Source organism: Balaenoptera musculus, chromosome 5, assembly GCF_009873245.2.
Source record: "Balaenoptera musculus isolate JJ_BM4_2016_0621 chromosome 5, mBalMus1.pri.v3, whole genome shotgun sequence".
Classification (NCBI taxonomy): Eukaryota; Metazoa; Chordata; class Mammalia; order Artiodactyla; family Balaenopteridae; genus Balaenoptera; species Balaenoptera musculus.
The window spans coordinates 79,898,524-79,913,824 of NC_045789.1; the positions used below are offsets into that span (position 1 = coordinate 79,898,524).

Sequence of the window (15,301 nt, forward strand, 5' to 3'; positions counted from 1 at the left end):
ATTTATAGGCATTAAGAAATTGTTAAAATAAGATTGCTGGGTTGGTTATAACCTGTCTAATGTTCTTATTCAGGATAGAGTTATTTTATAGTTAGATGAGGGAAGCTCTATGCTTATCTCTGGAGATACTGGGATATCTGGTTTGGTTCTTGGCCAAAATAAGGCCTATTTTACTAACAATTTGTGATGTGCTGTTTAAAGTCTGAAGCTCACTGGTATAAGAAAGGTCTGTTTATGGATGACTATCTCCTGAAGTAACAGATTGCACAACTTGGCTTGGCTAAGTGACCAGAGAAACATAAAATACACTGCTGAAAACATCTGTCTGGGGTTCTCTGAAACCAAATTTCATTGCACACATCTTGAAAGTTCATCCCAAAGGCTATGCATATCTTTGTGCAAATAACATAAGCCTTGACGTCTCTTGGACCTCCTCCAAAGTTTTCTGAACTCTCCTTCTTTTGCTGTCCTGTAGTTTTTGCCTTTATTACAACACTTGAATATGTCCTGTAGAGTCTCATGAACCCTAGGAATTATCCAAACCTTTGTCATATTTGCAGTTATACACAGCAATTATTACAAACAAAAAAAATACAAAAAAACAAGGACACCAAAAAACAAACAAAACAACCCCAACAGATAGCCTTCGATGGTATCTTCTATGGGAGAGTTGCAACTCTACCATATAAGATGTACAACATAACATGTAACTTTATAGTATTTTGGCTCTAATTGAATAGTAAATAGCAAATCAAAATATATTCTTCTACAGAATTAAATAACCCTTTAGAGGGCTTGTTAAACAGTGCCCCAGTATGATATTGAAAAGACACACTGTTTAACCTTTGTCTTATTTCATATTTTAAATGACTTTCCTTAACAACAATAAAAGTGAGTAGGGGGGAGACCTTCAAGATGGCAGAGGAGTAAGACATGGAGATCACCTTCCTCCCCACAAATACATCAAAAATACATCTACATGTAGAACAGCTCCTACAGAACACCTACTGAATCCTGGCAGAAGACCTCAGACTTCCCAAAAGGCAAGAAACTGCCCACCTACCTGGGTAGGGCAAAAGAAAAAAGAAAAAACAGAGACAAAAGAATAGGGACGGGACCTGTACCTCTGGGATGGAGCTGTGAAGGAGGAAAAGTATCCACACGCTAGGGAGCCCCTTCACTGGCGGGGACAGGGAGGTGGGTGGGGGGAAGCTTTGGAGCCATGGAAGAGAGAGCAGAAATGGGTGCAGAGGGCAGAGCATTGAGAATACCACACAGAGGATTGGTGCCAACCAGCACTCACCAACCTGAGATGCTTGTCTGCTCACCCACTGGGGCAGGTGGGGGCTGGGAGCTGAGCTCGGGATTTGGAGGTCAGACCCCGGGGAGAGGACTGGGGTTGACTGCGTGAAGACAGCCTGAAGGGGGCTAGTGCACCACAGTTAGCCAGGAGGGAGGCCGGGAAGAAGTCTGGAACTGCCTAAGAGGCAAGAGACCATTGTTTCCTGGTGCGCGAGGAGAAGGGATTCAGAGCACCACCTAAACGAGCTCCAGAGAAGGGCATGAGCCGCAGCTATCAGCTCGGACCCCAGAGATGGGCATGAACTGCTAACGCTGCTGCTGCTTCCACCAAGAATCCTGTGTGCAAGCGCAGGTCACTACCCACACCTCCCCGCCCTGGAGCCTGTGCAGCACGCCACTGCCAGGGTCCCGTAATCCAGGGACAACTTCCCCAGGAGAATACACGGTGCACCTCAGGCTGTTGCAATGACACACTGGCCTCTGCCACCGCAGGCTCGCCCCACATTCCAATTATGACTACCGTACTCTTCCCTCTCCACAGCCTGAGTGAGCAAGAGAACCCTAAACAGCTGCTGCTTTAAACCCCTCCTGTCTTGGCAGGGAACAGATGCTTGAGGGCAGCCTACATGCAGAGGCAGAGCTAAAACCAGAGCTGAACCCCAGGAGCAGTGCGAACAAAGAAGAGAAAGGGAAATTTCTCCATGCAGCCTCAGGAGCAACAGGTTAAATCCTCACAGTCAACTTGATAAACCCTGCACCTGTGGAATACCTGAATAGACAATGAATGTTCCCCAAACTGAGGCGGTGGATTTTGGGAGCAACTGTAGACTTAGGGTTTGCTTTCTGAGTCTGATTTGTTTCTGGTTTTATGTTTATCTGAGTTTTTAGTGCTTGTTATCATTGGTGGATTTGTTTATTGGTTGGGTTGTTCTCTTCCTTTTATTTTTTATTTATTTATTTTTAATTTAAAAATTAAAAAAAAATTTTCCCCTTTTTTCTCTTTTTGTGAGTGTGTATATGTATGTTTCTTTGTGTGATTTTGTCTGTTTAGGTTTGCTTTTACCATTTGTCCTAGGGTTCTGTCTGTTCTTTTTTTTTTCTTTTTCTCTTAGATTTTGTTGTTGTTCTTGTTTGTTTGTTTCTTTTTATGAGTGTGTGTGTGTGTGTATGTTTCTTCGTGTGATTTTGTCTGTTTAGCTTTGCTTTTACCACTTGGTTTGGGGTTCTATCTGTTTTTCATTTTTTTCTTCCTTTTCTTCCGAGCCATGTGGCTTGCAGGGTCTTGGTGCTCTCGCCAGATGTTGGGCATGAGCCTTCAAGATGGGAGAGCTGACTACAGGACATTGGACCACCAGAGACATCCCTGGCCCACATAATATCAATTGGTGAGAGCTCTCCCAGAGATCTCCATCTGAACATTAAGAGCCAGCTCCATCCAACAGCCAGCAAGCTCCAGTGAGGGAAGCCCCTTGTCAAAAAACTAGCAAGACAGGAACACAACCCCGCCCATTAGCAGAGATGCTGCCCAAAGTCATACTAAGTTCACAGACACACCAAAACACACAACCGGATGCGGACCTGCCACCAGAAGGACAAGATCCAGCCCCAACCACCAGAACACAGGCACCAGTTGCCTCCACCAGGAAGCCTACACAAGCCACTGAACCAACCTCACTCATTGGGGTCAGACACCAAAAATAATGGGAACTACGAACCTGCAAGCTGCGAAAAGGAAACCCAAAACACTGTCAGTTAAACAATGAGAAGACAGACAACTATGCAGTGGAAGAAGGAGCAAGGTAAAAACCCACCAGACCAAACAAATGAAGAGGAAATAGTCAGTCTACCGAAAAAGAATTCGGAATAATGATAGTAAAGATGATCCAAAATCTCGGAAATAGAATGGAAAAAATATAAGAAACGTTTAACAAGGACCTAGAAGAACGAAAGAGCAAAAAACAATGAGGTACAACACAGTAAATGAAATTTAAAAAACTCTAGAAGGAATCAATAGCAGAATAACTGAAGCAGAAGAACGGATAGGTGACCTGGAAGATAAAAGAGTGGAAATAATTGCCACAGAGCAGAATAAAAAAAAAAGAATGAAAAGAATTGAGGACAGTTTCAGAGACCTTTGGGACAACATTAAATACACCAACATTCGAATTACAGGTGTCCCAGAAGAAGAACAGTAAAAGAAAGGTTCTGAGAAAATATTTGAAAAGATTATAGTTGATCAATTCCCTAACATGGGAAGGGAAATAGTCAATCAAGTCTAGGAAGCACAGAGAGTCCCCTAAAGGATAAATCCAAGGGGAAACACACCAAGATACATATTAATCAAACTGTCAAAAACTAAATACAAAGAAAAATATTAAAAACAGCAAGGGAAAAGCAACAAATAACATACAAGGGAATCCCCATAAGGTTAACAGCTGATCCTTCAGCAGAAACTCTGCAGACCAGAAGTAAGTGGCAGGATATATTTAAAGCAATGAAAGGGAAAAAGCTACAGCCAAGATTACTCTACCCAGCAAGGATCTAATTCAGACTCGACAGAGAAATTAATACCTTTACAGACAAGCAAAATTTAAGAGAATTCAGCACCATCAAACCAGCTTTACAACAAATGTAAAGGAACTTCTCTAGAGAGGAAATACAAGAGAAGGAAAGGACCTACAAAAACAAACCCAAAATAAATCAGAAAATGGTAATAGAAACATAATATCAATAATTAACTTAAATGTAAATGGATTAAATGCTCCAACCTAAAGACACAGACTAGTTGAATGGATACAAAAACAAGACCCGTATACATGCTGTCTACAAGAGACCCACTTCAAACCTAGGGATATATACAGGCTGAAACTGAGGGGACAGAAAAAGATATTCCATTCAAATGAAAATCAAAAGAAAGCTGGAGTAGCAATTCTCATAACAGACAAAATAGATTTTAAAATAAAGAATGTTACAAGAGACAAAGAAGGACACTACATAGTGGTCAAGGGATCAATCCAAGAAGAAGATAGAACAATTGTAAATATCTACGCCACCAACATAGGAGCACTACAATACATAAGGTAAATGCTAATAGCCATAAAACGGGAAATCGACAGCTACACAATAATAGTAGGGGACTTTAACACCTGACTTTCACCAATGAACAGACCAATCAAAATGAAAATAAATAAGGAAACACAAGCTTTAAATGACACATTAGAAAAGATGGAGTTAATTGATAGTTATAGGACATTCCATCCAAAAACACAGAATACACTTTCTTCTGAAGTGCTCATGGAACATTCTCCAGGATAGATCATATCTTGGGTCACAAATCAAGCCTCAGTAAATTTAAGAAAATTGAAATCATATCAAGTATCTTTTCTGACCACAACACTATGAGACTAGATATCAATTACAGGAAAAAAACTGTAAAAAATACAAACACATGGAGGCTAAATAATACGCCACTAAATAAGCAAGAGATCACTGAAGAAAGCAAAGAGGAAATCAGAAAATACCTAGAAACAAATGACAATGAAAACATGACAACACAAAACCTATGGGATGCAGCAAAAGCAGTTCTAAGAGGAAAGTTTACAGCAATACAATCCTACCTCAAGAAAGAAGAAAAATGTCAAATAAACAACCTAACCTTACAACTAAAGCAATTAGAGAAAGAAGAAGAACAAAAAAATCCAAAGTTAGCAGAAGGAAAGAAGTCATAAAGATCAGATCAGAAATAAATGAAAAAGAAATGATGGAAACAATAGCAAAGATCAATAAAACTATAAGCTGGTTCTTTGAGAAGATAAACAAAATTGACAAATCATTAGCCAGACTCATCAAGAAAAAAAGGGAGAAGACTCAAATCAACAGAATTAGAAATAAAAAAAGAGAAGTAACTACTGACACTGCAGAAATACAAAGGATCATGAGAAACTACTATGGCAATTATATGCCAATAAAATGGACAACCTCCAAGAAATGGACAAATTCTTAGAAAAGCACAACCTTCCAAGACTGAACCAGGAAGAAACAGAAAATATAAACAGAACAGACACAAGCACTGAAGTTAAAACTGTGATTAAAAGTCTTCCAACAAACAAAAGCCCAGGACCAGATGGATTCACAGGTGAATTCTATGAAACATTTAGAGAAGAGCTAACACCTATCCTTCTCAAAATCTTCCAAAATACAGCAGGGGGAGGAACACTCCAAAACTCATTCTATGAGGCCACCATCACCCTGATTACAAAACCAGACACAGATGTCCCAAAAAAAGAAAACTACAGGCCAATATCACTGATGAACATAGATGCAAAAATCCTCAACAAAATACTAGCAAACAGAATCCAACAGCACATTAAAAGGATAATGCACCATGATCAAGTGGGGTTTATCCCAGGAATGCAAGGATTTTTCAATATAGGAAACCGGTCTGTGTGATACATCATATTAACAAATTGAAGGATAAAAACCATATGATAATCTCAATAGATGCAAAAAGATTTTGACAAAATTCAACACCCATTTATGATAGAAACTCTCCAGAAAGGGGGCATGGAGGGAATCTACCTCAACATAATAAAGGCCATATATGACAAACCTACAGTCAACATCGTTCTCAGTGGTGAAAAACTGAAACCATTTCTTCTAAGATCAGGAACAAGAAAAGGTTGCCCACTCTCACCACTATTATTCAACATAGTTGTGGTAGATTTAGCCATGGTAATCAGAGAAGAAAAAGAAATAAAAGGAATCCTAATCAGAAAAGAAGAAGCAAAACTGTCACTGTTGCAGATGACACGATACTATACATAGAGAATCCTAAAGATACTACCAGACAACTACTAGAGCTAATCAATGAATTTGGTAAAGTAGCAGGCTACAATATTAATGCACAGAAATCTCTTGCATTTCTTTACACTAATGATGAAAGATCAGAAAGAGAAATTAAGGAAACAATCCCATTCACCACTGCAACAAAAAGAATAAAATACCAAGGAATAAACATACCAAAGGAAGTAAAAGACCTGTATGCAGAAAACTATAAGACACTGATGAAAGAAATTAAAGACAACGCAGACAGAGAGCTATACCATGTTCTTGGATTGGAAGAATCAACATTATGAAAATGACTGACTATACTACCCAAAGCAATGTACAGATTCAATGAAATCCCTATCAAACTACCAGTGGCATATTTCACAGAATTAGAACAAAAAATTGCACAATTTGTATGGAAACAGTAAAGACCTCGAGTAGCCAAAGCCATATTGAGAAAGAAAAATGGAGCTGGAGGAATCAGGCTCCCTCACTTCAGAATATACTACAAAGTTACAGTAATCAAGACAGTATGGTACTGGTGCAAAAACAGAAATATAGATCAATGGAACAGGATAGGAAGCCCAGAGATAAACCCATGCACACATGGTCACCTTATTTTTGATAATGGAGCCAAGAATATACAATGGAGAAAAGACAGCCTCTTCAATAAGTGGTGCTGGGAAAACTGGACAGTTACATGTAAAAGAATGAAATGAGAACACTTCCTAACAGCATACACAAAAACAAACTCAAAATGGATTAAAGACCTAAATGTAAGACCAGACACTATAAAACTCTTCTAGGAAAACATAGGAAAAACACCCTTTGACATAAATCACAGCAAGGTCTTTTTTGACCCACCTCCTAGAGTAAGGGATATAAAAACAAAAATAAACAAGTGGGACCTAATGAAACTTAAAAGCTTTTGCACAGCAAAGGAAACCATAAAAAAGAAGAAAAGACAACCCTCAGAATGGGAGATAATATTTGCAAACAAAGCAACTGACAAAGGATGAATCTCCAAAATATACAAGCAGCTCATGCAGCTCAATATCAAAAAAACAAACACCCAATCCAAAAATGGGCAGAAGACCTAAATGGACATTTCTCCAAAGAAGATATACAGATTGTCAAAAAACACACGAAAGGTTGCTCAACATCACTAATCATTAGAGAAATGCAAATCAAAACTACAATGAGGTATCACCTCACACCGGTCAGAATGGCCATCATCAAAAAATCTACAAACAATAAATGCTGGAGAGGGTGTGGAGAAAAGGGAACCCTTTTGCACTGTTGGTGGGAACGTAAACTGATACAGCCACTATGGAGAACAGTATGGAGGTTCCTTAAGAAAACTAAAAATAGAACTACCACATGACCCAGCAATCCCCCTACTGGGTATATACCCTGAGAAAACCATAATTCAAAAAGAGTCATGTACCACAATGTTCATCGCAGCACTATTTACAATAGCCAGGACATCGAAGCCAACTAAGTGTCCATCGACAGATGAATGGATAAAGAAGATGTGGCACATATATACAATGGAATATTACTCAGCCATAAAAAGAAACGAGATTGAGGTACTTATAGTGAGTTGGATGGACCAAGAGTCTGTCATACAGAGTGAAGTAAGTCAGAAAGAGAAAAACAAATAACGTATGCTAACATATATATATGGAATTAAAAAAAAATGGTTCTGAGGAACCTAGGGGTAGGACAGGAATAAAGACGCAGATGTAGAGAATGGACTTGAGGACACGGGGAGGGGGAAGGATAAGCTGGCGTGAAGTGAGAGAGTAGAATTGACATATATACACTACCAAATGTAAAACAGATAGCTAGTGGGAAGCAGCTGCATAGAACAGGGAGATCAGCTCGGTGCTTTGTGACCACATAGAATGGTGGGATAGGGAGGGTGGGAGGGAGGCACAAGAGCGAGGAGATATGGGGATATATGTATATGTATAACTGATTCACTATGTTATACAGCAGAAACTAACACAACATTGTAAAGCAATTATACTTCAATAAAGATGTTAAAAAGTAAAAAAATAAAATTGAGTAAAATTTGTATGATCTAGTAGTTACTATATTTGCTTATTTTATGATATTGTAGTGATAATTCTTGCTTATTCAACTTCTGAAGAGTGACATTTAAAGAACATAGTTAATAAGACCCAGTGCAATTTACCTAATGTGCTATACTTGAAGAAATCTCTGATAAGGATTGAGTCCTATAGAGAAATTATACATTATACTTTTGTTTATCTAGATATATTTTAGCACAAGTGTATTTATTGTGGTTGAACTGTTCAGAGAGCTTACACAGTGCTGATCAAAACAGCCCTGACACAAGATGTCCTCGTTTATTTTAGGCATACAGTGAGGAAATCCGGTATGCTGCTAGTCTACTTTATAGCTACTGTATAAGTAGAGATGAAGGGAAGAAAAGGAATAATGTGAAAGCTTAACATGGAGTTAAGAAAAGGGAAAATTTTTTTTCATAGTTTGCTTTCATATTTTATACACACACACATATACACAGACATACATATATACATATGTATGGGAGTTTTTCATGTGTTTATCACTTAATGAAATATAAAATTTAAGATGTAAGATATATCTAATATATCCCCATACAGCTTTCACTAGTGTAAATTGAACACTCAGATAATGCAAGCCAATGATATAAATTTAAAAAACAAGGAGAAGCTTATATCATAAGGAAAATGGCATTGCAAAGGTGAGATATTCTTTTAAAATACACTATATTTAAAGAAGATTTAAAGTTGATTTATACATATCTTTAATGGGAAGCATTCTCCAACAATTCAGTTAGTTCTTAGAGTGAAGTGTGAACTAATCACCCCAAATTTTAAATACATGTATATGCTGTAATTGTTTACTCTAATTGATACTCATGGAATAATATTTTGTATAATTTTAAATATGCTGCCATCATTTGAATAAAAATGCAAACTACAAACTTTGATACAGTAAATTTTTAAGGTCATAGTTTATTTTATAAAATAGAGCTTGAATATAATTTCAAGTTTTTCCTTTATATAATTATGCTTATAAAAACAATTTATCTCAAAATGTGGTATATTATTTAAAATGTCATATTATTTCCTTTCTTGCTTTTTTCCAAATTTTTAGCCTCTATACTTATTACTAGTTATTTTAGGAGTAGCCAGAATTTAACTACCCATTTTGTTGCTAATGGCACAGAGATCTAAGAGCCCATAGTTAACTTTGTTCTATCAAGAATATTTTTAAAGTATTTACATAAAAGCCTAGCCAGACATTTCTCCCAGAATCAAAGATTGATTTTTAAACTTTAATTTAAAGAGAAACATTTTGCTAGAAATATATCTTATTTAAATTCTCTGGAGAGTTTTCTATGATAATTATGAACTCTGCTTTTGGTATATTCATCTCTCAAATTCTTGTAATTAACTGAAAGTAATGTGCTGTGGTGTTTCCTAGCTATAAAAACAATTGGGTCTCAAAGAATAGAGTACCTCATTAAAGCTAAAACATAATGATCACCTGAGTATTTTTCCAACAGACTAATTTTGCTTTACAACTATAACTTTATCACATTTTTTGCAATATCTTATCACATAATGAAAAGTAAGTGCTTAGATGCTTATTGCTGACAAGTTGGAAAAGCAGCACAAGCTCCTAGTCCAATCATGGAGATGTTCTGGAGGTCAGAGAAAAATGTAAGACTACAAAGAGTTACAGTGAAACCAGAGGGAAACACCTGAGGAAAGAGAAGGCACTTTGACCTGATGAGGAAAGGAAAGGGCAGTCCAGAGCTGAGCAGAATCAGTTTCCAGATTCGAGTGAGGGGATAAAAAAAAAAAAAAAAAAAAAAAGACCTCTACCTTATGCCATACATAAAAATCAAATAAAAATATATTAAAGACTTAAATGTAAGAACTGAAACTGTAAAACTTATAGAAGAAAAAACAACAAAAAAGTTTCTTAACATTAGTCTTGACAATAATTTCATAGATACGACACCAAAACTATAAGCAAGATGAGTAAAAATAGATAAGTGGGACTACAATAAACTAAAAGGTTTCTGCATAGCACAGGAAAAAAAAAAGACAAAAACAGAATGCAAAGACAGCCTATAGAATAGGAGAAACCATTTATCTGATAAAGGGCTAATTTCCCAAATAATTCAGGAACTCCTACAACTCAAGAGCAAAACACAAACAAACAAAAACCACTTGATTAAAAAAATGGGCAAAGGACTTGAACAGACATTTACCATTTTAAAAATATCTTCTTATTTTTCTGCTACAATAGGCACCAATTTCAGTAGCAGGGTGGAGGTGGCTGACTAGACAGAGGAAAAACTAAAATATAACTGTCTTTCTAAATGAGAAATAGAAGGCCTTCTGGGCCTTCTGGAAATATATATATTTCTCACAATATAGTTTGAGCACCCAGATTTTGGTTTATAAATACCGTTCCTAACATAAAAAGAACTGAAATTTCATTTCTTGGGTGATGTGGCCACCCTACCAAAGCAGCATGGACACCTACCCAAAATTTGGTTTTGGTGTGGATATTGAGACTAATATCATACATACTAGAGGGTATGAAAAGATTTAATGCTCAGATTATGAGGCTTTTCAGAATATCAGGGCAGGACCACCAAGCTGTTTCAAAAATGGTTTGAGGTAGCAAGGAAGTGAACTAGTTTGATGTGTTTTTTTGTAGTGAGAAGGGAGGGGCTGGGATGAGTATTCGCAAGTGTGGGAAGGGGCTTGTGTGGTTTGAACCTCCCACTGACACTAAAGGAAGGAGTGCCCAGGCTTCCTTATAAACTTGCCCAAATGTTCGGCAGAGGAGAGGGCCAAGGCTTAAAAGCTCTCAGCAGTCAAACATCAAAAAATGGAGTAAGACTCTATTACAATTCGCCTCTGATGTTTGACTGATGATTAAAATGTGACATTTTTCATTTAATCAAGTTTGAACTTGTTCAAAAAAGCCATTATGGTGATCTATGAAGCCTGTAGCCTGTAAAGAAGGTCAAAGTTCTATTGGATGCCTTATTCAGGAGCCTAGCATTGTACATTCTGGGAAGTGAAAAGAGTGCTTTGGTCACTATCAGTAGTGCATGAAACTCCTCAAAATGTTAATGTCATGAAAAACAATAAAAGGTAGGAGGGATGTCCTAAAGTAAAAGAGACAAAAAATATGTGTCAATTCCTTGTTCTTGTTTAGATCTGGGGGAACATATATGTGTAAATTGGGGTGATGGCAATTGGGGAAATGTAGATATTATACTACATATTATTTTATTGATAAAATATTTATATGATATTTGTGGTGTAGAGCAGTAGGAATGTGTCCATGGGAAACACACACTGAAATATTTGATGAGATAGCTTTATGTCTGCTATTTTGTAAAATATTTTCACAAAATTGAATACAAAATAATACTTGAATATTCCATCTTGACTTTGTAACTGTGGCTATTTGAAATGAAGTTTATCTGGGGTTGATGGATGAATGGTAGATTTTTGCAATGTCTCAAGGCAATAGGATGTGTATTATTAAACTATATATATTCTTAGTACAGTAAATTTATGCTGGTAATTTTATTTTGTATAATTTTTCCTTTTTTTAAATATTTTTTCCTCTCACTTTATTGGTTTGCCTCCTGAGCTACCCTCCTTGCCCTGCATTCTCTCCCAGTGTTTCAGCAGATTTAATTTAGGGTGCCTAGAAATTGCAAATATGTATCCTTTTTTGATTTGTATTGTATTATATTTTACACAAACAACTGGGTTTGAACTGTATTACTCCTGGTATCTTTAAAATATTGTGGGTGTTTTAATAAATTTTATATTTATTTTGTGCACAAAACAATTTTTTTTCATTATCAAATATTTTATTTTTCTTAACATCTTTATTGGAGTATAATTGCTTTACAATGGTGTGTTAGTTTCTGCTGTATAACAAAGGGAATCAGCTATATGCATACATATATCCCCATATCCCCTCCCTCTTGTATCTCCCTCCCACCCTCCCTGTCCCACCCCTCTAGGTGGACACAAAGCACCGAGCTGATCTCCCTGTGCCATGTGGCTGCTTCCCACTAGCTATCTATTTTACATTTGGTAGTGTAGATATGTCCATGCCACTCTTTCACTTCATCCCAGCTTATCCTTCCCCCTCCCCATGTCCTCAAGTCCATTCTCTACATCTGCATCTTTATTCCTGTCCTGCCCCTAGGTTCGTCAGAACCATTTTTTTTTTTTTTTTTGGATTCCATATATATGGGTTAGCATACGGTACTTGTTTTTCTCTTTCTGACTACTTCACTCGGTATGACAGTCTCTAGGTCCATCCACCTCACTGCAAATAACTCAATTTCATTTCTTCTTATGTCTGAGTAATATTCCATTGTATATATGTGCCACATCTTCTTTATCCATTCATCTGTCGATGGACACTTAAGTTGCTTCCATGTCCTGGCTATTGTAAATAGTGCTGAAATTTTTTTTTTTTTTCTCAGCTCAAGTTTAATAAAACTACAAAAGACCAAAAGTGATACCCTACTACTATACACGTCAGTTTGCCTGCCCCATAATACAGCTCAGGCCATTCCCTCCAGAGGAAGAAAGGCTGGCCTCCCCAACCCCTGCAGGAAAGGCCTGTCCTGTCCCACACCACATCTGGGCTGAGTGTAAGGTCTTGTGTTTTAAGCATGACAATAGTACAAAAGAGGTTTGTTCTCATGGCCACCTACTGCAGCCTGGCCCTAAAATGGCCCAGTGCTCACTTCTGCTTAGAGAAATATTCTTTGCTCTTCTGGACATCAGGCTTGATGGTTTCACTGCCAGGCTTCCAGCCAGCTGGGCATACTTCCCCAGGTTTGTCAGTAAACTGGAAGGCCTGAACTAGTCTCAGCGACTCATCCACCGAATGGCCAACAGGAAGGTCATTTATGGTGATCTGTCGAAGGATACCTTTATCATCAATAATAAAAAGGCTCCTGAATGAGATGCCTTCATCGGCCTGTAAGACTCCATAGTCCTGAGCAATGGTGCGCTTGGGGTCTGATATCAAGGGAATGTTCATGGGTCCCAGTCCTCCTTGTTTCTTGGGTGTGTTGATCCATGCCAGGTGACAGAAGTGAGAATCCACAGAAGCACCAATCACTTGGCAGTTGAGTTTCTTTTTTTTTTTTTTTTAATGGAAAAATGGTATATTCTTAGCCTCCTCAGAAAGGCACAGCATACATGGTTCAAACAGCAAATCTGTGGTGGCCATCAGACCTTTGGCAGGGGCTACATTACATTTGTTAAACAAGTTGGGTTTTTAGCTATTTCATAAGTTTATAAGACCTGTTCATTTACATTGGAATATATATATATATATAAATATACACACACATTTTCCACCAATACAACATATATACTATCTAGAGCCTATTTATTTTCTTATGTCAACTTTGGTTTCGTAGTGATCAAATTGTGGCAAAACTAAATTAGAGGTATTGATACTGTCATTAATTTGACTTAGAAAGTTAACACAAAGAAGAACCAACTGTTTTTAAAAAAAGTCTTTGGTTGCATGTTAAAGGCATACTTCAGCATGAATAGAGAAAAACACTCAATTACAAGATTTAGTTCAAAAAAAAAGGATAATCCTAGAGGTCTCACAGCATGACCTATATATTGACAGAGTCCTCTGTTATGTGATTTTTTTAATGGCTAACACACTTCAATTGTACTACCTTTAAAAAATTTTGTAAAATTTTAAAAATGCACACACATACACAGAAAGAGAGAGATGGTGGAAATGAGTGTGGTAAATTATTAAAAATTGGTAATTCTAGTTAAAGGGCATATGATATTCATTGTTCTATTCTTTCACCTTCTTTGGTAGGTTTGAAATTTTTAAAATAAAATTTAAAATCTGTTTTGTATGAAAATTTTTATTAATTTATGGAAAATAATATACAAGATCTACGCCAAAATATTTTGAATTTTACAAATCTTAAGAAAAATTAGGGTAGACTATAAGGAACAAAAGTAGCAGTAAGGACACCAGTTAAGAAGCTCCCACAATAATTCAAGTGAGAGATGATAATGGCAGGTGAATAAAGGTAGAGAAGAAAACCAAGAAAATGTGATACTCCCGAAACCAAAGGAAGAAAGAACACCAGTAACGCTTCTCGAAGACTGAATAAAATGACTAAGATGTTTTATCATGATTGGGTAAAGTGAAAATCCTTAGTTACCTCAACAGAAGTGGTTTTTAAGGGTTTTTAATTAGATTGGAGGGGATATATGTGTGACTGAAGTGGGCTATAGAGAGGATTTTGAAGAAAAGAGTTGATAAAGCAAAAAATGAAGAATGTATTTGACTTTGTCTTTTCTGTGAAGAAGAACAAGGAAATGGGATGTCAGCTAGTGAGGAGTGGGTTATTGCAGGGATATTTTTTCATGGTAGATGTTTTAGCATACTTAGTTTCCAGTTAAAAGGCTGTTAACAGCAAGAGCATTGCTTGCATTGTGTAGAACTCACAGGATATATTACAGAAGTGTAGAAGATGGCTTGGGGAACAGAAGAGGTCTTCTCTTAGTAAAGAAAGGACGTTCAGGGTATACGGATACATGTGAAGGAGAGATGACAGATTGCATAATGAATAGATAGTGCAGTTCTTGTCCAAATACTTCTATTTTCTGAATAAACAACAAGCTTCTGCAGTAGAGAAGAGGAAGAATTTTTAGGAGAGATTGAAATTCTCACTTCAGAGAGTGGAATTTAACAAATTTAATTGGGGAAAAAAGTGGGATTCCTATAGACCATTGCTAAGCATCCAGTAAGCAAGTAGCATAGTTTTTTCCAGTCATCTTAAATGATACACAGGGAGTTATAATTGGAGTTGGGGTTTCAAGAAGTGAGTAGGGGGGAGATAGTGGTTGATGAGTTACATTCTATGTGAGAGTGTTATGATGAACAATGGAATCTCAGCTAGACTGGAAGATAACTTAAGATATCAGGGGAGTAATATGGAAAAAGGAGAGGGACAATGAACTAGATTTCCTGATGAATTGAAGAATTTTGATGTGGCAAGTGAGTTAGGAGATGTTGACCAGAGTGTCATAATTGAAATTAAGAT

At 37.0% G+C, this 15,301-nt stretch overlaps 1 protein-coding gene across 1 annotated transcript; it reads right to left on the bottom strand.

Moving 5' to 3' along the window:
- Window positions 1-12,680: 12,680 nt before the first annotated feature.
- On the bottom strand, window positions 12,681-13,353 carry LOC118895741 (peroxiredoxin-1-like; the record flags this gene model as incomplete). Its single annotated transcript, XM_036853237.1, has 1 exon — window positions 12,681-13,353. A coding segment is annotated over one exon (405 nt), but the record flags the coding sequence as incomplete, so codon positions are not given.
- Between the last annotated feature and the right edge of the window lie 1,948 nt (window positions 13,354-15,301).